Genomic DNA, 25,410 nt, shown 5'->3' with positions numbered 1-25,410 from the left:
ACTGGGGAGACACCAGAGGAGCACTTCTGCTGCTGTGTTCTCATTGGTTAAGCACAGTCAGGCCACACTAATCTGAAGGTGTATGTGTTTGCCTCTGTCCTACTATGGACTCCCAGTGAGCCTGGAAATGCTTCATTCCCTAGAGAGGTAGAAATCCTGGAGGAAACGAGAGAGAGGTTTTTTTCCTCCCTGTCTCTATATGGTGCCCTCATGTTGTGTTGTCCTCTAGGTGACAAAAAGAATACCATTGTCTATCTCCACTTCTCGACTTTCCCACTGATAACATGAGTGGTCTGGGCAAGATCATCTCTAATCCTCAAACTCATGACCCGCTGGGGACGCCCAGTATCCCAGCACTACAGAGGACTCCTCTTGTTGGGCTTCTGCTTCCTAACCACCATCATGGGTCACAGATCAGGCTGAGCAGCCACAGCCACTGGGGTGGGGGTGGGAGGAGTGCCTGAGCTCAGGCCTGGGCAGGCTGCCTTTCTGCTTATCCCAGTCACACAAACAGACACATTTAGAACATTGTGCTCTTTTCTTTCTCCATCACTGTGCATAAAGACTTCCCCCAGCCGGGCCTGAGAAGTCTCTCAGGGGTGTGGTCTTCAGTACTCCAAGGTTACTTTTTGCTTCCTGTTGAAGGGGTTGTAGGGCTTCACAGTTGTGACCATTTGGGACAGTGGGCCCTGGTGACGGAAGCGGTCAACTCTCATTTCTTGTAGTAAGATGCTAGGATTAGAACAGAACAAGAAGAAAAAAAAGACATAAATAATTAACATAAAAACAAATACTTCATATTTTATCCAACTAATGCTCCACAGAATGGAAAGGATAGAGGAGCCAGTGAGGCAAAGATGGGGTAAAGAACAGCACAGGAGGAGGCTGGGAATGACCACCTCTGCTTTGTTTACGGTGTCATGTGCCGTAAACTGTTCTGTTTCTGAAAATGTATCTTAGAGTTATAGCAAATGCTTAGAAAAGAGAGGGACACAGGCCAACCCAAAACTGCTGCAGGAAGTCCTTGATGCAAAGACCCAGAAGACAGGTTTACTTTCGGAGGGAGAAGGGCATTTGCATGGCATCAACTTGGAGGAGGAGGCAAAGAAAGGTGTATGGAGAACCCAATGGAAGGCAGGCACCTGGGGAGAGGCTGGCTGGTGGGTGAAAGAGACAGACACAGGTGCGCAGACACTGAGGAGCAGGGTGGGAGGTCTGCACTTCTCTGTTTGCCCTGGATTGAAGCTATCTGTGTTTGTTGGTCTGCACAGTAGAACTAAAGCTACCCTACCAACTTTCCCCCCTAGGAATTAATGGAAAGAAAAATGAAAATAAGAACTGCTGTGAAGGTAAGGTTCTACCCCTTGAGTTACTACCCCGGAGCAGGGTTGGTATGCATCATTATGAGGAAGCTCAAGAACCTTCTGTATGTAGACCTCTGCTGTGAATGTGATGTGAGTTTACACACACACACACACACACACACACACACACACACACACACACACTGCAATGCTTGTATGAAGCAAAGAATTAGAGAGACAGTGTAAGAAGGTAACCTCCATGCAGTCATGCAACCTGAAGTAGCTCTATATTTGGCTGCAATTAATATGAAATTGTTTGTGTGTGTATAGACGTATGTAATGTATGTAAGTTAAAAAAAAAAACCGTGTTGTAGAAAATGGCCCAGGTTCTGTGCAGGTAACATCAGACAGTAAGGACCACACAGAGAACACCGGTCTCTGATGGAAATAAAGGCTGAGAGAAGTGCTTTCACAGCTGTTCCTTCTTATCTACTGTATGCATGTCTGCATCTTCGCTCTGGGCATCCCTTCTCATCCTTTCTCATCTATTCTGCCATCCTGGCCCCATATGAATCCAAAGGCAGATGGAGTTCACTACACTTCAGGAAGAAGTTCAGAAGTGAAAAGGAGGAGAGGAAGAAGAGGATAATAGCTTGGAGGGCCACAGTAGGTGGGAGGCACTTCTGAACTGGATTTTTCTTGCTCCTAAGCACCTTGGCCAGTCAGCAGAGGGAAGCTGGATGCTAAGAAGTGAGCAGAAACGGAGAGGTTTCAGGGTTGAGAGGGATGGATGGGCCTTTCCTAAGTGAGTGCACATCTTCCTGAGAGGAAGAGAAAGAATGAGGGATGGACTTATTGGAAGGAGGGTAGAGTAGCATAGGAAACATGGCAGACATGTTGGATGGACAACAGTCCAGGTCTCTTTACAGGATCATGGGGAAAAGACTAGAAGATTATGTAGTCCTGCAAGGCTTGGTTACAGCCAGTCTAGAAACAGGTGTCAGTGCCTAAAAAGAGAGGAACAGGTTACAAAAGCTCAGACATCATACAGCAGAGTCAAAAATTCAGGGGTTCCCAGATAATGTGATGCTCAGAACAAAGCACAACAGGAAACATGCATTAGGTCAAGGAGACACAATCAGGAGGAAGGCAGCTTGCTGGACTATACAGTAGTCCGACACATAGCCTTCCACTTTTACTGGAAATTCTCAGAAAAAGCACTTAAATAGTGTTACAAAAATGTCAGAGATGAGGACTTCATGGAAAAGAGCTTTGACAACCCCCTCCCCATTTTTTTAACCTCAAGGGCCAGACTAATTGCAGATGGCCCGCCTTCCTGCTAGAGGCATCATCTTTATGTCAATACAGACTTGTTTTAAATGTATACTCTTCCTCTTTCTCTAGACTGTCCTCTCTCAGGCAAGAGCACCCCAGCTGCTGAAGGCTTATTGGGGGGGGGGAGGAAGGAGGGAGGAGGGAGGGCTGCATGCTGTAGATGATCAGAGTGAGGCCAGTACAAGCCCTTGCCAAGCTGAAAGAAACACTCTGGTTATTGTCACTATTTCTATCGTTCTTCAGCCTCAGATTAAGAGCCTCAAAAAAGGCCACCTCAGAAGATACCATGTCCTCACTCTGGGGTAACAAATGACATCCACGCCTGTGCTGGGGACAACTGTGGGAGAGTCAGACTCCCGTGAAAGACCTGAGTTTTTCTCTCTGGTTGCAAAACAAAGGGGTGCCTTTTAGCTTAGAGGTAGAGGTTTGTCTGAAAGACAGAAGAACGCTCTGGCCCCTATTGGCTTGCCTGCTTGTGTAGCTGTGCGGATGTGTGGGAAGGTGTTACAGCCACAGGATGTCTGGGTAAAGCTTCACACAGTTGGGGTTTAAGGAGGGATTGCGAACAAAATGGAGAGGGGTGAGAAACACCTGCGTTTGCTCTAATGGGGGCCTAATGGCAAGCTAAACCATGAACCATCCAGCCAGAACGTTCTACTTTCACTCTTTTATCCTGATAGGTACAAGGGTATATTTAATGTCCGCATTGTTTATTTTCTCCACATGCAACAAAGTTGCAATTGTTCCCATGTTTCAGAAAGGGGTTTGTAATATGGGAAATGTGTCTTTTTTTTTTTCCAGTTTCAGTATTATATTATATTCAAAGGATTCCATGAATCTTTCTAGTTACAGAACAAATAGAGTGAAAAGTGAATACAGAGCTGGAGTTCATTTCTCTTCCCCATTTTAGTGCACATCATTTGTAAAGCCAAAACCAAATAATACCATGCCCTTTTGTATCAGTCGACAGTTCAGGTACTGTGACAGAATACTTGCTAAGTCTTGACATTGACTTTGGAAATGATATCTGGGAAACCACACCAAAAGCTGAGGCTACAGGTAAAAAAATATAGATGGGGATATAGAAAATAAGAACATCTGCAGAGCAAAAAAAAAAAAAAAAAAAAAAAAAAAAATCAACAAAAAGAGAAGGCAACCTAGGGAATGGGCAAAATACTTGTGATTCGTGTGTCTTATAAGGAGTTACCATCCAAGATATAAAAAAAACTCAATGCAACTCAACCACAAAAACTCTTAGAGAGTAAAGAACCTGCATAAACAGTCTCCAATATCGACATAAAATTGTGAAAAGGGTATGTGAAATATGCTTCAAATCACTAGTGAACAGAATTCAAATATAAAAACTCAATGGGATATCATCTCATATTTACTAGGCTGACTCTTATCAAAAGGAGAAGAGACAGGGAGAAGAGGGAGCCTTTCATGATGTTGCGGGGGCGGGGTGGGAATGTAGATTGGTGTAGTCATTATGTAAAACAGCATGGGAGGCTCTGGACATATAAGAAACGGAGTTCCCAGATGATCCAGCAATCCAGGTCAGGTGCAAGTGCATTCAAGGATATGAGAACTGCCTCAAAGAGACATCTGCATCATATGTTCATTGTCGTACCATACGAAGATATGGAATAATTCAGATGCCTGTTGGTGGATGAGTGAATGACATAACTATACACCCCCTGGAATATTCTCCAGCCTTAGAAAAGAGGCTGAGGGGGCTGGAGCAATGGCTCAGTGGTTAAGAGTGCTGCCTGCTCATCCAGAGGTCCTGAGTTCAACTCCCAGCAACCACATGGTGGCTCACAACCATCCATAATGTGATCTGATGCCCCCTTTGGCAGGTAAAGCAACCATATGCAAATAAAGTGGGTTTAAAAAAAAAAAAAGAAAAAAAAGAGGCTGAATAATATGAAAGGAAATATGGACATTTGCCATAACACAGGCAAACCTTAAGGGCATCATGCTAAGTGAACAATTTAGAATTAAAGAAAAATAATGCATGACAACATTTATTGTAAATGTATATTAAAAAACTAAATATACAAAGGCAGGGATCAATGGCTAGAAAGAATGGACTATTGGTAGGAGGAAATGGAAAAAGGTAGGTCAGAGGACAAGCCATGGCAATAGATAAAAACAAGTTTAGAGATTTATCATAACATGAAGGCTATGGGTAACAGCAGTGCACTGCATTCAGAAATTTTGTTCTTGCCATTGGGAATGGGCAGGTGTGATGATGGCTGTGTTCTTTTGCTTGATTATTGTAACCATTTCATTATCTACCTATGATTCCTATAACCCTATCTTCCTTTAGATATACACAATACATTCTATTTTAAAATTATAAATATAAATATCGAGATTGGAAAAATGTCTTGGAAGTAAATTAAATTGAATTACAACAATTAGCTTGAAAGGCACTGACTTCCTATTGAGATGTTTAGCACCAGATGAAGGGGTATTCACCATGGTTGTCAAACTAGAAATTTAGATATGCTGAGAAAGCCCACTGCCAATTGGTACCTTTCCTATCCTTTACTGTTGCATTTACAGAATGCCTTTGTGGGATGTGTAGTGCAGAGAAGGTTTGAGGTGGTCCTAGCAACTCTCCTAAGATTCCCTTCTACCCTTTGTGGGGCTGCTGTCCCCTGACCCTCAAATCTCTGAGACCAAGAAAGTCCTTCCCTTCCAAGAGTCACCCCTTGAAGCAATTCTGCTGTGAGATCTTCTTAGCGCCCCAACAAGCTCTTGCACCGTGTATGTGCCTCAATTTCCTCATGTGAGAACGGGAGTTGGTAAGAGCCCCCTTCATAGTTGGGTACCCATACAAAACATCAACTGAGTGTGCAGAGTGATTGTCCCATTATGTTTCCGTGTGTCATTCTTTGCTGCACTTCTTTTCTTGTTGAGTTTCCTGCTTACTCCTTGTGAACAGGCTCTTCCTCCTATGAGCTGCTGGGGTACAATCATTATGCAATGATACAGTCAAAGAACATGTGAATTAAACAAGCATGGGTGAGACAATAACAATACGAACAGCTGGTGACCCTCTCTGTGGATGCTGTACCCATTTGCAGCTGCTGCTTTCCAGAAAATTCCAGCCCCTGGAAAGAATACCTCCGCTTAATGGTCAAGTCCTAGTCTCAATGCTGGAGACAACAGACTCCAGCCTTAGATCCTATGATAGGTTGACATCTCTATGACACTAACCCACTTCAGGCCTCCCAAATTATCCTGTTTCTTCAGTTACTTGTAGGTTTTGCTGTTTGTTTTGAGACAGGGTCTCCCTATGTAGCCCTGGTTGGCCTGGAACTCTCTATGCAGACCAGGCTGGCCTTGAACTCACAGAGATATTGCCTGTTTATGCCTTCCAAGTGCATACTGGAATTAAAGGTATGCGCCACCATGCCTGGCCCTCTTGTGGTTCTTCTTTAGTGTTCATTTCACAATTCTAGATTTAAGTGTGGGGATACGTACATTCAGTGACTGACGCAAATGAAGATCCATATATAACAAATTGAATATTTCCTTACTGAAAGAGTGTGATCAAGAGAAAAAGGTACTGCTAAAGGGAGGAACCCCTCATCATAGCTGGCTCACTTGCACATGCCAGCCTTGGGCTCAGGTAGCACCTGCATTTTCAGAACTGTGTAGTCTTTTTAGTTCTAGTCAAGCATTCCCACCAAGTGCTTTCAAACTTGAGGCATAATGAGAATAGTGAGCTGCCTCTCACTACTGGTTGCCAATAAAGTATTCTTCCATTCTTTCCGTCCATGGACTTGTTCCAGTTTGCAAAAATGGGCATTACAATATGTGTGAATTTGAACAGAATTCTTTTGTTTATATACAAAGACCCTCACAAGAAGCAAATGCGTGGCTCCTGCTACACACACTAGGGCTGTGTGCAGTGTTGATAATAGCCAACTAATGATGCATGTGCACAACTGGAGGGTCTCAGAGGTGAAGATGCTTTCTCACAATATACTCTGAATAAGAGCTTAAGGGGACCACAGTCAGCACTGTCAACAGGACCATTAACCTGCATCACCACCGCCCCCAAGTCAATTCTGAATGAAGTTCCCCTCTGTAGGATAATGAACTGCTTTATTTTTTTTGGACTTGTCACTCCATTTTTCTTAAGCACCACAAATTCACTCTTAGTATTTAATTGTTCTTTAATGGAATAACCATAATTATCATTTCTCTTTCTAATGTATGTGAGCAAACTGAGTAATAGGATTCCTACTTACCGGTTCATCTCTGAATCTGCTGATGGGCTTGTTGGTGGAATATTAGAATTTGCTGGATGGGTGGCTGTGAAATGAACCTTGCCAGTGTATCCTGGAATATTTGCAGTCCTGAAGTCAAAAATAAGAAGAGGGGGCATGAAAGGAGATTAAAATAATGATTTCTGAAATAGTCATGGTAAGTAGAATCAAATATAAAAAAAATAGGAAGGAAGAGGCAGTCAACTTGTTTTCCCTTTATAAGGTCTGCAGCTTGGGTACACAATCAGGAAAGGAGCCATACATAACCTGGTATGGACACATAAACATCTGGGTAGCATTTCCCTCTGGTGCTAAAATACTTATTTCAAATGTGTGTTAACTGTTATTTTAAATATGTATGACCGTGACTTACCAGTGAGCTAAGTCATATGTTGAAGGAAGATATGTTTTGACTAACAACAGATCTATGCCACACATAACTTTGTACTGTTAACTCTGGTATCAATAAAGGCACATGCTTGCATTTCCACTTATGGTGGCTTTGGTCAAATGTATTTCTTGCCACTGTAATCCTTCATATCCTTGATTTCAGATGCCTTTCTGAAACTCTGCATTGACCATGCATGTCAGTCCTCGCAGTAGCGCCACACTGACTTGCTTATTTTATACCACCCACTGGTCTGTTTCCTCTTCTCTTTCCTTGCCACAAACAGAACAAGAAGGCCTGAAAACACAGGAGAAGGTCCGGGACTGTGCACAGAGAAAAGCTCTGTAGCAAAGGCAGTCGACTGACAGTCCCGAATGATTTAATTCAGTCATTCAGGAAAACATGAAGAATCATCAGTGTGCTTGCCTCGATAACACTCAAAATGGTTAACCCAGATGGCTTCCTAGGAGGAAGGCAAGGGTGAAGCACAGGGCCCCTCACGATTCTCAAGCCTAGGAGTTTCTTATAACATGCTGCCTTCGCTACCAGGAACGCAAGAGAAAATAAGCAAGATCTAAATGTACACCAAAAAGCTTGGGCACACTGCAGGGTTCCTTCCAAGCCCAGAGCTGACACCCATTAGCACTGCAGTCTCAGCTTGCTGCTGCCTCACAGCAGACGAATTGCAGCCGCCATCAAGAACTTTCCAGCTCTGTGGTTTGTGCCTCCCTTTTCTTGGGGACTTTCCTTGGCAGCCTGATATCCCAGGCTTATTTCTTACTCGAGATTTACACTAAGACTAATTACAGGGCAGCAGCAACAGCCAAATGCTCACCATGGGAGAATGCCTCTTCTGTGGGTGTCTTGGCTGTGTTCCTTCCATATAGCCAATGCACCAAGCAAAACCTTCTCTGGGAATGATTTATTCTTAGAGATGTTTTTTTGCAGGATGGAGCTTAAGGAATGCTGTTCTTCCTTATTGTGAGCTGTATCTTAAATGTCATCCAAAGGCTTTCCTTGTATTGGCAGTTTGGGGTACCATCAGGATGTGGTAGAGCCTTTGGGAGATAGGGCCCACAGAGGGAGTTAGGTTACTGGGCGGGGGGGATGTGCTCTTAGGAAGCTTCTGGGGGTAATGTCTCTGTGCATCCTGGTTGCTGTTTGAACAGACTTCTCCAGAATTTGCTACTTCCATGTTATAATGTGCAACTGTAGACCCAAAGTGACATTGCCAAGGACTGTGGACTGAAACCTCTAGTACTATGAGCTAATATATGTATGTATGTATGTATGTATATGTATATGTATATATGTGTGTGTATTATAATATATGTGTGTATTAGTATCAGAATGTCAGGAAAAATTACATAGTGGGCAGGAAGTTGCTCTAACAAAGCTCAAAGCTGTCTTTTGAATGTGGCATTCTATGGCTATTGGTGATGGCCTACTGGCTTAAAGCTTAATCAAGTTGTGGATACCTCCACACTTACAAAACAAAGGAAAATCATATCAGGAGCCACAGGTTAGAACAAATGGTATGAATTAATACATTTTTCTGAGGCTAGAAAAATGAATGGCTAAAGACAAGGCCCTGAATTGAGAAGACTGAAAGGTCAGCTTCTGCAAGCCTGTCTACCCCCTCACTACCTGTGACATGACACCAGCCATTGGGGAAGGTCCCTGGGCTCCAGCCTAGATAGCTGCAGTTGAAAAAAAATAGAGACGGGAAATCTTTTTAAATTTACAAAATGGAAGCTTCATAGTTGGAGAATACAAAATGTATACAAGTACGCACAGCTACAAAGACCTGCCGATCTTTCCACACACTGAAGTTTCCTTGGATGTTTGAGAGATGGTGTTATATATAAGAACAACTTCTAATATTCTGACTAAATCAGGAATGGCAGGGCCTGGGAATCTGGGCTTGCCATCTTTTCTCAAAGGTTGTAGAATGCGGTGAGGATCAGGAACCTGCTGTGGAACAAATCTGTGGAGTCTGTTGGAAGGGCCTGGATACGTGAACGAGAGCTGCCAAGTTCTGGGCAGTGTCCCTTGGGATTTCTCGGGAGTTTCTTAAAGTGTAGCTGTAAGGTGGAGCCGTACCAAAACCCAGGGCAAACTACTGATGTGTGTGTGTGTGTGTGTGTGTGTGTGTGTGTGTGTGTGTGTATCTCTTCCCCCAAGCATTCTTTGAAGCTTCCATGCATGTTACCAAGGAAATCCCCTCCATCTGCGTGACAGGTTTTTTCCACTGCCTCTGAAACACCTGCAGACGTACAGTACTTCTAAAGTCAGAGTCCTCGGCCGAGCAGCCAGGGTGTCAGAGAGGTGGACACAAGCAAGGTGTCAACCATGACAGGGGCGGCTTCACTGAAAACCACACGCAGCGCTGTTTGCCCCTGTGGCTTGTAGCCTATTTATTGATCTTGACTGGCAGCTGTGCTTCATCACATAAAGGCAAACTATGAACTGGTCGGCCTAGTACTATGAACTAGGCTGCCTAGGCTGAGGACGAATTCAGCTGCATAATAAAGTGCTAAATAACTGAAAATGAAAGTTCTCACCCACGCTGTTGCTAAATATATTTCCCTTAACCCTGGCCTACAGGGACATCACAAGAGAGCCTTTTTTTGCCCTCTTGTGATATAAGCACTTACACGCACTTGCCATACAAGTGCACTCTTCTATGAAGAAAAGGCCACTCTCGGGGAAGCTCCAAGCTGCTTCTGGGAGGGGAAACAAAGCCATGAAAGGTTGGAGACAATGAAATGGACCTCTCCATCTGCTGCATGTTCAGAGAACCCTATCTGCCCACGTGAAAATAGAGGAGATCCAGCAGATCATTTGCACAGAAACTACGTTTGTTTTCATCTTTGTTTCTAACTTCTTGGCCTTGACCACATCTATGGAGCCCTAATTCCTTCATGAGCCTGAGTTTTGCTTTGTTTGGATGTTTTGTTAGCTAACCTGACAATTGATTATTTCATTTCATTTATTTCATTTCAATAAAGCAGAATACAGTAAATACTTTAAATGATTTCAGAAGACAAAAACCAAAAATGCTAGCAATCTTCCTATATGGGCCCTCCTGAGTGTTGGATTTCCACCAGGTGTGAGACATGGAAATCCAGTTTATCACATTATATACACATGTGGCATATACTTACAGGTTAACAAAAAATAAGTGGATTATAACTTAAAGTAAAATAGACAACCAGGGAAATACATTCTATAGGTAGCATGGGAAAGGCCGCATTATGTGTAGAATAAATGTCCTGCCTAGAGTCGACAGTCAAACTTGGACAAGATAGGGTAAGCGAGTCCTCAATAGTTCCTGCCTCACACATATGTCTGTCAGATATACTAGGACAGAAGGCTGAAGAAGAAGCTCCAATGTTATAGAGAGTTTTGGGTGACTATTCAGGTAGAAAACTGTCTCTGTCATCTTTTCATTTGGAAAGCTGCTAACCTACACTCCTGGCATACTCAGATAATCAAGTTTACGCCTTCTCAAGTCTCTGAGGGAGTTGAAGACCAGGTAGCTTAGTTTAACAATGAAGCTTAATTGTTTAGAGGTTAAGATGTTTTTTGGTCTAGATAGGTGTTCTAAGTCGATAATGACAATATGTGATGGAGACTGATTTACATTCAGAAATTTAGATGCACCAAGATAGGAAAGATGTCTTCTTCAAGGCTGTCAAATACAAATAGCCAAAACACTAAGAATGTAACATATAATACCTGATTGTGTCACGGTTCTTCTTGCCATAGGTAATCGTGTGTGTGTGTGTGTGTGTGTGTGTAATATGAAAGTATATGTACAAAAACAAAATAATTAAAAAATGTCCTGCCTACATTGTTAAATATTTAACCACACATACAACCTTCCAATATACTATAGACCTAATGCACATTGTGTATAACAACTTCTCTTTTAAATGAGTCATATAACTTAGGAAATTTTATCTTAATCCTATACCTTATATTGTATCCTGTACATGCATTGCATGAAAGAATAGAGGCAAAGTCTAAGTAACATGCTCAGAGCAAGCCAAGCAACCTTCAAGTGGTAGGACTAGCCCTCAGCCTGAGCAGCCTGGGCCTCAGAGCTCATGCAGTGGACCACATGCAAAAGGACCTGGAAGGTTCTCAGCGGAGTCCAGAAGATAAGGTATATACACATCCATTAGTCCCATGTGGCACTAAGGACTAAACCTAGGACTTTATGCATTTTAAACAAGTTTTTTTTTTTTTTTTTTTTTTTTTTTTTTTGTTGCTGAGCTATACTTGAAGCCTATTTATTTGATGAAATAAACAGGTGGAGTCTTAAAGAACCTAAGTGGGCAAAGACCATGTTGGCAAAGAAAGAAGGCAGCTAATGAAACATTGAAGTTGAGGGCTTCTCTGACCAGGGGATGACTTGAGACCAATTGAAAACTTTTTTTCTTTCTGGCCGAAACTTACTGTGTAGCCTAGGCTGGCTTTGAACCCCTGGCAATCTTCTTGCATAAGTTTCCTAAGCACTGGGCTTCCAAGTGTGAGACATCATGTCCAGTTCACTTCACTTCACATTTTCATTTTACCAAGAGATTGTATTTCATATAAAAATTAAAAGATAGATGGGTGCTGGGTGTGCACACTTGTAATCCCAGCACTCTGGGAGGCAGAGGCAGGAGGATCTCTGTGAGTTCGAGGCCAGCCTGGTCTACAAAATGAGTCCAGAGCACCCAGGACTATACAGAGAAACCCTGCCTCAAAAAACAAACAAACAAACAAACAACAAAACAAAAAAGTTATGAATGTGAGTGTAGTGGTTGCAGAAGCCAGAAGGTAGCATTGGATCCCCTGAAATTGGAAATACAGACAGTTGTGAGCTGCCTAACATGGGTGCTGGGAAACTGAACTCAGGTCCTCTGGAAGAGCAGCACATGGTTTCAGCCACTGGGCCATCTCTGCAATCCTACACAGCTAGGTCAAATGGAGACTTTCTGAGCCATCCTTATCTTTACTTTACTCTATCCAGGGTCACTGCACCTTCCTTGGAGAGTCCTGGGGGTCACATGGTACAGCTGAAGACCAATCATGGCATCATGCTCATCATATGCAGAATCAACAAGAGGAACTCAGATGAGGGGCAGAGGGCAGGCAGCTTTGGACAGCCAGGGGAAAGTGGAGGAGAGAGAGAAGGATGGGCCCAGAGAACAAAAAGAAGGAAAAGCTCACATATAGGCAGGAGAAAAGGGATGGAGAGGAGGTATTTGGAACTGTGATGGGTCTGATGTTTCCATTCACTGTTTTGTGAGGACTTCTTGTCACTAAACTGCTTTTCTGAATGCCTTAAGATTTGTGTTCCAAACTTTGGGAGTTGGTAATTTTGTTGCTATGATCACCACCCCTTGATATGCTTCCCCCCCCACTCTGTCTTCTTCACTCTTCATGTCTTCCATCTACAAGGAGAAAAAGGAATAATATGGCTCATGGCTTTTCCTCTAGGCAACGATGAATCCCAAGAGCCAGCTCTGAGCCAGAGGCACAGCATTGTTGGCTGTGTATTAAGGGCAAGTATTTGCCTCATGGTCAGGATGTCCATGCATTAGATGTAACCTCACTGCTAGGGAAATGAGACATTTGGGGCTCCTCATGTCAATCTCTTTGACCTCAATCGCCTTGTCCAGGGAATGGGAACAGAACAGGTTTCTGTGTTTCTGCATTGTTCACACTAGTTTTATTATTTTTTTATAGGTAAAAATTTTTACTTTTTATTTATTTTTAATTAATTTATTCTTGTTACATCTCAATGGTTATCCCATCCCATGTATCCTCCCATTCTTCCCTCCCTCCCATTTTCCCTTTTCCCTCCCCTATGACTGTTCCTGAGAGGGATTACCTCCCCCTGTATATGCTCATAGGATCTCTTCTTGGTAACCTGCTGTCCTTCCTCTGAGTGCCACCAGGTCTCCCCCTCCAAAAGACATGGTCAAATGTGAGGCACCAGATTACGTGAGAAAGTCATATCCCACTTTCCACTCAAGTGTGGAGACTGTTCTGACCATTGGCTAGATCTGGGTAGGGGTTTAAAGCTTACCACCTGTATTGTCCTTGGCTGGTGCCTTAGTTTGAGCGGGACCCCTGGGCCCAAATCTGCCTATCATAATATTCTACTTGTAGATTTCTAGGACCCTCTGGATCCTTCTACTTTGCTATTCTCCCATGCTTCTCTCATCTAGAGTCCCAATAGGATGTCTTTCCCTCTGTCCCAGTTTCCTGGTAAGTGAAGGCTTTTGTGGGACATGCCCCTTGGGCTAGGATGCAGATATAAGTGAGTATATACCATTTGAGTCTTTCTGCTTCTGGGTTAACTCACTCATTATGATCATTTCTAGCTCAATCCATTTTCCCACAAATTTCAGGAATTCCTTGTTTTTAATAGCTGAGTAGTATTCCATAGTGTATATGTACCACAGTTTCTTTATCCATTCTTCTACTGAGGGACACTTAGGTTGTTTCCATGTTCTGGCTATTATGAATAAGGCTGCTATGAACATGGTTGAGCAAATTTTCTTGTTGTGTGCTGGAGCATCTTCTGGGTATATTCCAAGGAGTGGAATAGCTGGGTCTTGAGGAAGCCCTATTCCCATTTTTCTGAGATAGCACCAGATAGATTTCCAAAGTGGCTGTACTAGTTTGCATTCCCACCAGCAATGAAGGAGTGTTCCTCTCTCCCCACATCCTCGCCAGCATGTGGTGTCGCTTGAATTTTTGATCTTAGCCATTCTGATGGGTGTAAGATGGAATCTCAGAGTTATTTTGATTTGCATTTCCCTGATGACTAAGGAGGTTGAGCATTTCTTTAAGTGTTTCTCAGCCATTTGATATTCCTCTGTTGAGAATTCTCTGTTTAGTTCTAAGCCCCATTTCTCAATTGGGTTATTTGGTTTGGTGGTGTTTAGCTTCTTGAGTTCTTTATATATTTTAGATATTAGACCTTTGTCAGATGTAGGGTTGGTGAAGATCTTTTCCCAGTCTATAGGCTGTCGCTTTGTTCTCTTGACAGTGTCTCTTGCCTTACAGAAGCTTCTCAGCCTCATGAGGTCCCATTTGTTAATTGTTGACGTAAAGGCCTGGGCCGTTGGTGTTCTGTTCAGGAAGTTGTCTCCTGTGCCAATATGTTCCAGGCTCTTCCCCACTTTTCTTCTAAATGACTTAGTGTCTCTGGTTTTATGTTGAGGTCTTTAATCCACTTAGATTTGAGTTTTGTGCAAGGTGACAAATATGGGTCCAGTTGCATTTTTTTACACATAGACCTCCAGTTAGACCAGCACCATTTGTTGAAGATGCTATCCTTTTTCCATTGAATGTATTTGGATACTTTGTCAAAAATCAAGTGACTATATGTGTGTGGATTCATATCTGGGTCTTCAATTTGATTCCACTGATCAACCAGCCTGTTGCTGTGCCAGTACCATGCTGTTTTAATTACTATTGCTTTATAGTACAGTTTGAGATCAGGTATGGAGATTCCTCTGGAGCACCTTTTATTGTACAAGATTGTGTTAGCTATTCTGGGTTTTTTGTTTTTCCATATGAAGTTCAGAATTGAACTTTCAATGTCTTTAAAAAATTGTGTAGGTATTTTGATAGGGATTGCATTGAATCTGTAGATTGCTTTTGGTAGGATGGCTATTTTTACTATGTTAATTCTCCCAACCCATGAGCAAGGAGGATCATTCCATCTTCTCAGGTCATCTTCAATCTCTTTCTTCAGAGTTTTGAAATTTTTTTCAAACAAGTCCTTCACTTGCTTTCTTAGAGTAACTCCTAAATATTTTGTATTGCTTGTGGCTAATGTGAATGGTGTGGTTTTCCTAATTTCTTCCTCTGCAAGTTTGTCATTTGTGCATAAGAAGGCTACAGATTTTTTTGAGTTAATTTTGTATCCAGCTAATTTGCTGAAGGTGTTTATCAGCTGTAGGCGTTCTGTGGTGGAATTTTGAGGGTCACTTATGTACACTATCATATCATCTGCAAAATAGGGATAATTTTACTTCCTCCTTTCCCATTTGGATACCCTTGATCTCCTTTTGTTGTCTTATTGCTCTGGCTAGAACTTCGAGTACTATATTGAAGAGATATGGAGAGAGTGGGCAGCCTTGCCTTGTTCCCGATTTTAGAGGAATTTCCTTGAGTATCTCACCATTTACTTTGATTTTGGCTATTGGCTTGCTGTATATAGCCTTTATTATGTTGAGGAAAGTGCCTTGTATCCCGATCTCTCTAAAACTTTAAACATGAATGGGTGTTGGATTTTATCAAATGCTTTCTCTGCATCTAAAGAGATGATCATGTGGTTTTTTATTTTCAGTTTGTTTATATGGTGGATTTCATTGATGGATTTCCATATATTAAACCATCCCTGCATGCCTGGAATGAAGCCTACTTGGTCATTATGAATGATATCTTTGATGTGTTCTTACATTCGTTTTGCAAGTATTTTATTTAGTATTTTTGCATCTATGTTCATAAGAGAGCTCGGTCTGAAATTCTCTTTCTTTGTTGAGTCTTTGTGAGGTTTAGGTATCAATGAGACTATGGCCTCATAGAATGAATTTGGTAATGTTCTATCCATTTCTATCTTGTGGAGTAACTTGAAGAGTATTGGTATTAGCTCGCCCTTGAAGGTCTGGTAGAATTCTGCACTGAAACCATCTGGCCCTGGGCTTTTTTTTGTTTGGCAGACTATCTATGATTGCTTCTATTTCTGTAGGGGAAATGGGACTATTTAGCTTGTTTATCTGTTCTTCACTCAACTTTGGCAAGTGAAATTGATCAAGAAAATCGTCCATTTCCCTTAGATTTTCGAATTTTGTGGTGTATATGCCTTCAATGTAGGATCTTGTGATTCTTTGTATTTCTTCAGTGTCTGCTGTTATGTCTCCCTTTTCTTTTCTGATTTTGTTGATTTCAATACTGTCTCTCTGCCTTTTAGTTAGTTTGGCTAATGGTCTGTTTATCTTGTTGATTTTCTCAAAGAACCAGCTCTTGGTTTTGTTGATTCTTTGGACTGTTTTCTTAGTTTCTAATTTGTTCATTTCAGCCCTGAGTTTGATTATTTCCAGAAGTCTACTCCTTTTGGGTGTTTCTGCTTCTTTTTTTCCTAGAGCTTCCAATTGTGTCGTTAAGACGTTTATGTGCGATGTTTCCAATTTCTTTTTAAAGGCACTTAGTGTTATGAATTTTCCTCTTAGCACTGCTTTCAATGTATCCCACAAATTTGGGTATGTTGTTCCTTCATTTTCACTGAATTTCAGAAACTCCTTGATTTCTTTCTTTATTTCTTCCCTGACCCAGGTGTCATTGAGGAGAGAGTTGTTTAGTTTCCACGTACATGTAGGCTTTTTGTTATTTCTGTTGTTGTTGAATTGCAGCCTAAGAGCATGGTGATCTGATAGGATACAAGGTATTATTTCAATCCTCTTGTATCTATTGAGGCTTGCTTTGTGACCTACGATGTGATCAATTTTGGAGAAGGTTCCATGGGGTGCAGAGAAGAAGGTATATTCTTTCTTGTTTGGGTGAAAGGTTCTATAATATCTGTTAGATCCATTTGACCCATGGCATTGGTTAATGATGTTATTTCTTGGTTTAGTTTCTGTTTCAATGACTTATCCTTTAGTGAGAGTGGGGTGTTGAAGTCTCCCACTATTATTGTGTGGGGATCGATGTGTGTGGTTTAAGCTTTTTTAGGAGATCTTTTACAAATGTGGGTGCCCTTGTATTGGGAGCATAGATGTTCAGAATTGTGATGTCATCTTGGTTGACTTTACCTTTGATGAGTATAAGGTGTCCTTCCTCATCCCTTTTGATTAATTTTGGTTGAAAGTCTATTTTGTTTGATACTAAAATGGCCACACCTGTTTGCTTCTTGTGACCATTTGCTTGGAATATTTTTTCCAACCTTTTACCCTGAGGTAATGCTTATCATTATGGGTGAGAAGTGTTTCTTGAATGCAGAAGAATGTTGGATCTTGTTTATGCACCCATTCAGTTAGCCTGTGTCTTTTTATTGGAGAATTGAGACCATTGATGTTGAGAGATATTAATGGCCAGTGACTGTTAAGAGTCTTAATTTTGATGCTGTTTCCAGTCGAGCGTTTGTGTAGTTGTGTTTTTGCCATGGTATAATTATCTATTTCCTGAGTAATTTTGGTTGTAGCTCGCCCCTTTGGGATGGAGTTTTCCTTCTATTACCTTCTGTAAAGCTGGATTTGTGGATAGGTCCTGTTTGAATTTGTTTTTGTCATGGAATATTTTGTTTTTTCCATCAATGGTTATTGATAGTTTTGCTGGGTAAAGTAGTCTGGCCTGGCATCTGTGGTCGCTTAGGGTTTGCAGGATCTCTGTCCAGGCCCTTCTGGCTTTTATGGTCTCTGCTGAGAAGTTGGTGTAATTCTGATAGGTTTGCCATTAAATGTTATTTGGCCCTTTTCCCTTGCAGCTTTTAATATTTTTCTTTGTTCTGTATGTTTTGTGTTTTGAGTATTATGTGAATGGCAGTTTTTCTTTTCTGGTCAATTCTATTTGGTGTTCTGTAGGCCTCTTGTATGTGTATAGGCATCTCTTTCTTTAGATTAGGGACATTTTCTTCTATGATTTTGTTGAGAATAGTTTCTGGCCCTTGGAGTCTGATATCTTCTCTTTCTTCAATGCCTATTATCTTCAGATTTCTTCTTTTCATGGTGTCCTTAATCTCTTGGATGTTTTGTGTCAGAAGTTTTCCAGATTTGGCATTTTCTTTAATGGTTGCTTCAAGATCTGTGATTGTATCTTCTAGACCTGAGATTCGTTCTTCCATCTCTTGGATTCTGTTAGGAAAGCTCACCTCTGTGTTGCTTGCCTTCTTTTCTGAGGTCTACATTCTCATGTTTCTTCTGTCTGTGTGTTTATCATTGACTCCATTTTCTTTTCAGATCTTGAACTGATTTTTTGATTTCCTTCATCTGATTGTTTCTACATTCCTGAGTTTCTTCCATTGCCTCTTTATAGGTTCAGAGCTTGAACCGTTTTATTTAATACTTTTATCTGGTTGTTTGCATTTTCCTGAAATTTTTCCAGTTCCACTCTATGTGCTTCTTTTATGTCTCTCGCCTGTTTGGCTGCGTCTTCCTGCATTTGATTATGAATTTTATTTGTTTCCTCTGTTATCATCCTCATTACTAGGGATTTGAGATCATTTTCTTGTATTTCCATTGTATTTAAGTTCTCTGGGTTGTTTTCTGTGGGACAGCTGGAAACTGGAGACACCATGTTGTTTTGGCTTTTTTTGCATATGCTTTTTCGCTGTCCTTTAGACATCTTGCTGTCTTTGTTTTTGTTGGGTAGCTTCCAGAGTTGGATGGAGGGAGTCTGATGATAGATTCACTTGTTTTCTCATGATTTCCCTAGGCTGGAAGCTCTAATGCTTCACTGGTTTGGATGTTAGGAGGTTAGCCCTGTTGTTTTGGACTCTCTAAGCCAGTGATCCTCAGCTCCCCTGTGCTGTGGGTCCTGCAATCGTTCTGGGTCTCTGAATGAGCGTTGGGTCAGGCCAAGGTATCTACAGCCTTCTGTGTCCCCTAGCAAGTCCAGCCAGGAACACTGGGCCCGAACCACGGGCCGATCTCAGCTAGATTCTCAGGGCCTGAACCGTCTGCCTAGCTCAGCTAGGAATTCTGGGCCCAAAATGCACACATTGTCCAGCCAGAATTTTTGGGCTGGGGCTGCGCATCAAGCTCAGCTAGGGACTTTTGGCCCAAAGTGCGTGCTGTGGTCAGTTATTGAGTCAGGGCCCAAACTGTCCGCCATGCTCAGCCCAAATTCTGGAGTCAAACTGCACACTGCGTCCAACCAGAGTCGTAGAGCCGGTGGAACTGAGCGCTCCCCCCAGCCTGCGTCACAGCAGAACTGCGGCTGCGCCGATCTAGGGCCTCTGGTGGAGCTGAGCGCTCTGCCCAGCCTGTGTCACAGCATGAGAACTGCAGCTGCGCTGAGCCAGTGCTGGTGGTGAAACTGAGCACTCTGCCCAGCCTGCATCACAGCAGGAGAACTGCGGCTGCGCCGGTCTAGGGCCTCTGGTGGAGCTGAGCGCTCTGCCCAGCCTGCGTCACAGCAGGAGAACTGTGGCTGCGCTGAGCCAGCACCTCCGGTGGGGCTGAGCGCTCCGCCCAGCCTGCGTCACAGTAGGAGAAGTGCGGCTGCTCTGAGCTAGCGCGGCTGGTGGAACCGTGCACTCTGCCCGGCCTGCGTCCCAGCAGGGGAGCTGTGGCTACGCTGAGCTAGTGCCTTGGGCAGAATTGCTTGCTGAGCTGAGCAAGTGTCCACGGCACTGCGCACTGAGCTGTACCCGGGACTCTGGGGCCGAACTGTCTGCTGAGTCCAGTCTGGGTCCCAAGGCACCACGTGACCCAAATCCTGCCCAGAGTCCCCTCTCCTGCAGCAACTCCCACTGGCCACCACACCAATCGCCTCCACCGGAAGGCTCTGAGCTGCAAACCTCAGCCACCGCTGCTGCTGATGCTGGTGCCGCTGGTGCTGCTGGTGCTGCTGCTGCCTCTGCTGCTGCTGCTATGATCCAAGAAAATCTGCGCTCCTCCAGTGTGCAGGGGCACACAGGTCCTCCGCACCTTGGTCCCTCCCAACCATGGAATACTCCCGCTGCCGTGGTGTGGGGACCTCGGTGTTCCTGGCTCAGAAACCTGTGCAATTCCCTGAATTGTTCACTGGAGCCTCCAAACACAGTCCACATTGCTTGCCGCCATCTTGGATCCAGGTGTAGTTTTTTTTTTTTTTTTTTTTTTTTTTAAATAAAGAGTAGTTATGAAAGTACTCTGGGAAGGCCAAAGTGTCTGACTGCAAGTAGAAACATTAGGCTGGCGTTGGGAACAGCTATTCGCATCCAGGTTTAGACTGGGCTGTTGGGTGAGGTCTGTAAGGCTGTAAGTATTCTACTGAGCTGCAAGAGATCGCCTTTAGTGACCCCAGATGTTCCCCAGGTGGTGGTTGGGAATCTATGTTGGACAATTCCTCTTCATTGGCTGATATGGCCTCCCAGAATTCCCTGCAGTGAAAAATCAGAGTCGGCATCAACTGTGTCCTTCTGAGATAGACAATGTCCTCAGTTGTGATGGGGTAGCGGTCTATGACTTGGACCAGCATCTCCCTCATAGGCCACCTTGACCTGTGAAAACAAGGTCAAGGTGCTTCTAGCGCAGTTATCATGGGCTTGCTTCACCATTCTGACTCCATTGAGAGAAAAAAAGACACTTTGGGCAGCTTTCTTCTTCTCTTAGGGTGGAGCGAGGAGACAGGTTGCTCCTGGGCACTGAGTGTACACTGGCCTACAGGCCCATTTAACTCAACTCCCCTTGCCTGTCCTGCCCACTCCTGACTGTGGCGATTGTAGAAATGTGGGGTCATGGGGGAAGTCACTGAAGGAACTGGCCTTGGGTTCAGCCTCGTTAAATGTCTAAGACAACCCTGTGTAAAGAGGCAAAGTCAGACTGAAAATAAAAACGAATCTTACCTTAACTTTCCTGTTTGGTTCAGATTAGAAACAAGGACAGTTATATAATTTAAAGAAGTTCCCGAATGTCACCCATGTCCAGGAAAGGTGTTGAAATGAAATGACTGTGAAACTATTCTGAACTGTGCTTCAACCTGTTGGACAGTTTGGATTCTCCTGGTCCCTGACGTACTCTCGAGCTGTAAGTTCTTGAACTTTGAATGCCTTTTGATATCTGGGCATGCATGCCAAATTAGGAAACTGTTATTTATAATGAGAAACCATGTCATAATTCTGTCCGTATGAATGTGATATACATGCATGCAGGCATAATTCTGCAAAAGTAGATGCAGAAGTTATTTTCCTTCATTGTTTATCACAGGAAAAATGTTTTAATGAGAACTTGGCCTATACAAACTTAGTGTAGTCTCATAGAGGAATATTATACAACTAATAAATGAACTGTGGAGAAAATGCTCAGGGTTTAAGTCTTATATGTACGCAAAATCAGAATGTGAATATAGACACACCACACACACACACACACACACACATATACACACATATACACATATACATATATATACACACACATATATATACATATATACATATATACACATATACACATATATATATATACACACACACACACACATTTGCATATATTGGTATTGAAAACCAAAGAGATAGCTTACTTTGTACACTTTAAAGATACTTAGACTATTGTGACATCAGGACATGAGGAAGTTAAAAGGGGATGATTGATGAGCTATGCTAATACTAGAGGTGAACACAAACATGGGATAGATATACCAGTTCCAGAAAATGACTGAGCAACAGGTTGAGAGTGATGATAAATTTCCGACCCTGGGTTCTATTTCAAGGAACCCTCAGTGAGAAAATAATTTTTAACCATGGAAAATGTATCTAAAATCTTTGAGAAAATTTTTGTATAATATCAAAAAGAAAAGAGAAAAGAAACAATTTATAAATTAACTTAAGTCAGTCAATTGCAGTATATCTGCAAGAACAGAAATGGTGCCTAGGAAAGTGTATTTCCTGGTCATGCCGCAATGTAAAGGTGGTAGGTTCTCTCTGTGGCATGTCAGAGTGGTGGGTGCTCCCTGTGGCATATCACAATGGTGGGTGCTCCCTGTGGCATATCACAACAGCAAGGGTGAGGGGAACATGTGACAGGTGAGACAGAGGCTAATAGCAGTTATGTTCTTATGGAAGAGTTTGCTTTTGTGTTTACCACTGTTTTCTGCATTCAATTCCTATAATGAACAGACTCAATTCTACAACAAAAATAATAAACTGTATTTTAGACTGTTTAAGTATCCTCGCCAATGTAGAGCACACTGGTTATGTCAGATGACCTGATAAGTAGAAAAAAAGAAAAAGAAATGAAGGAGAAGAGAAGAAGAAGAAGAAGAAGAAGAAGAAGAAGAAGAAGAAGAAGAAGAAGAAGAAGAAAAGAATTAAGCAAAGAAAAAAAGAAAAGAAAAAGAAATCACATGACCAAAGTTGGAAAGATAATGCCCCCCCCTTGCCCTGGGGCAGGGGGTGGGAAGGGCTTAGATCAGGACACTGGAAGTCTACTCAGCGGCTTTTCCCTCACTGAAGGACAGCATCATGGCAAAGATAAAGGCATTGTTAAACAACAATCTTCTGGACCCTAAAGATGATATTATAGGGTACTTGTAGGTAAGAAGTTCGTTTAAGTTGTGAAACTTCAAGGAACATTATGCTTGCATTTGAATGGGACAGTAGTTTTTTTGTTTGCTTGCTTGCTTGTTTGTTTCCTCCTATGTGGCACAAAATCGAATTTTATATTTCTGGACTTCAGACTTTATGGAGATGAAATCATATTTTATAAACACTATAATTTTATTGTTAGCCCAGTGTAATATTGTGCAAAGCACATAGCATTTAATTTGAGGTGCATCTGTAGGTAGCAAAACTGCCATGTGGACAAATGAGAGATCAGCACAAACCTTCTTGGTTGGGGCGGGAAAGGAGACCACAAGGTTCTTGGGTCACAAGGCACAAGGAGCTCAGAAGAGTTCACTAGAAATCTCTCTCGAGGTTAGTGTGGACAAACACACAGGCATTTCCTATGCAGTTGTGTGTGTTACATACGATTATGTGTCACACCTCCCATGAACACTTCATGATAAAAATGGAAAAGATTGGTTGTGTTAAAACGTTCTGTTAAAAAACAGATCAATCAAGAGAAGAAACTTTGCAACCTGGGACGCCCTCTGGTGCCCACATCGGAGAAGCACAGCTAGATGTCAGTTACAAGATTCTGCTTGGTGTCCTTGAACCACAAGTTTCAGTAAGATAGGCTAAACTGTAGGCTCGCAAATTCTTCAAGGAGGTAGGTGTCCTGTTTTTACTTAAAAAACTTAAATGATTCCTGTTTTCATTTCAGTGTCTTTTAAGATTGACCTTAAAGAAAGTTTAATGTTTTTCTGGTAAGACTGTTTCACAAAACATTTCAAAATTTAAATATATACTTGAAAAAAAGCAAACAGTTTTAAAAATCTTATCCCTGATGAACATTTTAAGATTGGCTTTCTCCTCAAGTCCTTGCTTTCAGTTTTTTAAAGAATTATTGTTTAGAGAGCAATGATTTTGTTGCACAATTTATGGACGTTTACACTGACTTCTTCAGCCTTGCTAGGATGAGACAGGCAGCCTTCAACAGTCTTTGGATTGCCACGTGTGAAAGTGGCTTCTCTGCAGTCATGGGTCACAAAGCAAAGTCAGGTTTTTCTTTTTGTGTGTGTGAAATTATCTGCCCACCAAGATTTTGTTTAGCTTGTTGAAGGGAAATCTTTTTATTTTTTTATGTTTACTTTAGTATAGTTCTTAGCATAGCTTACAGCCCTAGACAGACAGGTTTAACTTCTTTGATGAGAGCATTTAGATAAATGTACTAAAGCCAAATGTAGTTTTGAAAGATATTTTACATAGAGTAAAAAGAATTAGGTTAAATAAATAATAGAAACAAATAAACAACAAGAAATAAAACGAACACTTAAGAAATGATAGTATATAAAAATGTGAGCTAATAAGAAATTTATCTACATTGGCTTGTGGGCATAACATGTTTTTAAAGATAAAATTAATTAACATTTAAAATGTTGTGACAATTCATTCTGTGACTTTTTGAAGTTCTTGATAAGAGATATCAACCATAGAAACCAATGTGACAGTGCCTTTGATATTTGGCAACTCCATGTCATGGAAGAAAGGGAATAGAAAATTCTTTTTAAAAAGAAAGAGAATAGAACTTCTGTTTCAATTTACTGCATAAACAAAACAATGTTTAAAAGGTGCCCTTCAGAATGACTTTTCTTGTCACGGTGTCTCAACAACACTGTATGTCAGCTGCTTAGATGCAGGCACAGTGTACTAGGCATGCCACAAGGAGTCTAGGGAGGGTTCACACAGTAGGTTTTAGCAAATATTAAACCGTTTTATACATGGATTTGAGCATCCTCAAGTTTTAACACCTGCTGCCATGAGCCTGTGTGTATATGCTGCATACTTTACAGCAGACATCAGCAGCTGTGGAGGTTGAACAACACGTCCGTTTTCTATGCCTAGGGCACTTTAATACTTGGTCCTCAGTCAGTGGCCCTCTTTGGGCAGTTATGAGGTATGCCATTTCTGAAGGAAGCACATCACTGAAGCCAGGATCTAAGGTTTCAGAGCCTCATGCTATCCAAAGGACTCTTCCTGTTTCCTTAGTGGTGAGCTCTCAGTTTGCTGTTCCAGCAGCTCCTGCACAGACATGGTAGGTCCCTATGTATCTGAAACCTAAGCCTAAATAAACCTCTCCTTCTATGTATTGCTTTGGTCAGGAAGTCCCTTTGCAGCAATGGGAAAGCAACTTAGACAATAAAAATATTTTATAACATCTTATAGAGGGATGTATAGTAGTTTAGCTTATTTTCTGACTTCACCATAATGGTGCAAAAGTGGTATGTATTCAGTAGGAAGCGTGCCCTGACTTTGAAGGTGAATCTTCTCCCTGTCTGGATCTATGTGATCCGGTTTTCTGTTCGGCTGCCATGGTGCATTATGGAACCCTGGGACAGGCCCAAGTTTGCAGACAAGAGCAGTGCCCATACCACATGCATTGTGCGTGGCAAGATGCAAATAACTTACAATGGGTCTGGCCAATCATAGGTCCAAGAAGGTCTGACTGAGGATATATATTCCAGGGCCCTGTTTTTTAGAGTGTGCATCATGACCCATGTCATACAGCTGAATATGGCCATCTTAAAAAATTTGGTAATAATAAAATGTTTCTAAATGCACCATCACCCAAAACGGACTCATACAATCAGTTTGTAATAAGCCTGAGGTGGTTCAGGAAGTGTGGCCCACGTGTCATCCTTTGACTTCAGCACTGCCTTGGTCTAAGCACACAGCACAAGCTCTTTGCACTGTTCATGTCACTCTGTCATGCAATGGCGGCACTGAAACACACAGGCTCAGATTCCAGACTGTGTGTGCTACAAACTGCAAGGCTTACCGTAT

General features: G+C 42.1%; 1 protein-coding gene across 1 annotated transcript in view; it reads right to left on the bottom strand.

The window, feature by feature from the left end:
* Positions 1-503: 503 nt before the first annotated feature.
* Spata48 (spermatogenesis associated 48) overlaps positions 504-25,410 on the bottom strand; it is a 60,165-nt gene continuing 35,258 nt past the window's right edge. The window contains exons 8-9 of the mRNA XM_051165074.1: positions 6,908-7,015; positions 504-732 (exon numbers count right to left, since the gene is read on the bottom strand). Coding sequence (XP_051021031.1) covers positions 609-732; positions 6,908-7,015 — 232 coding nt within the window. The 3' untranslated portion in view covers positions 504-608. The remainder of the gene's footprint in view (positions 733-6,907; positions 7,016-25,410) is intronic.

Source organism: Acomys russatus, chromosome 22, assembly GCF_903995435.1.
Source record: "Acomys russatus chromosome 22, mAcoRus1.1, whole genome shotgun sequence".
NCBI lineage: Eukaryota > Metazoa > Chordata > Mammalia > Rodentia > Muridae > Acomys > Acomys russatus.
Note: the sequence above shows the minus strand (reverse complement) of the source record. Positions and strands in the feature narration are given on the sequence as shown.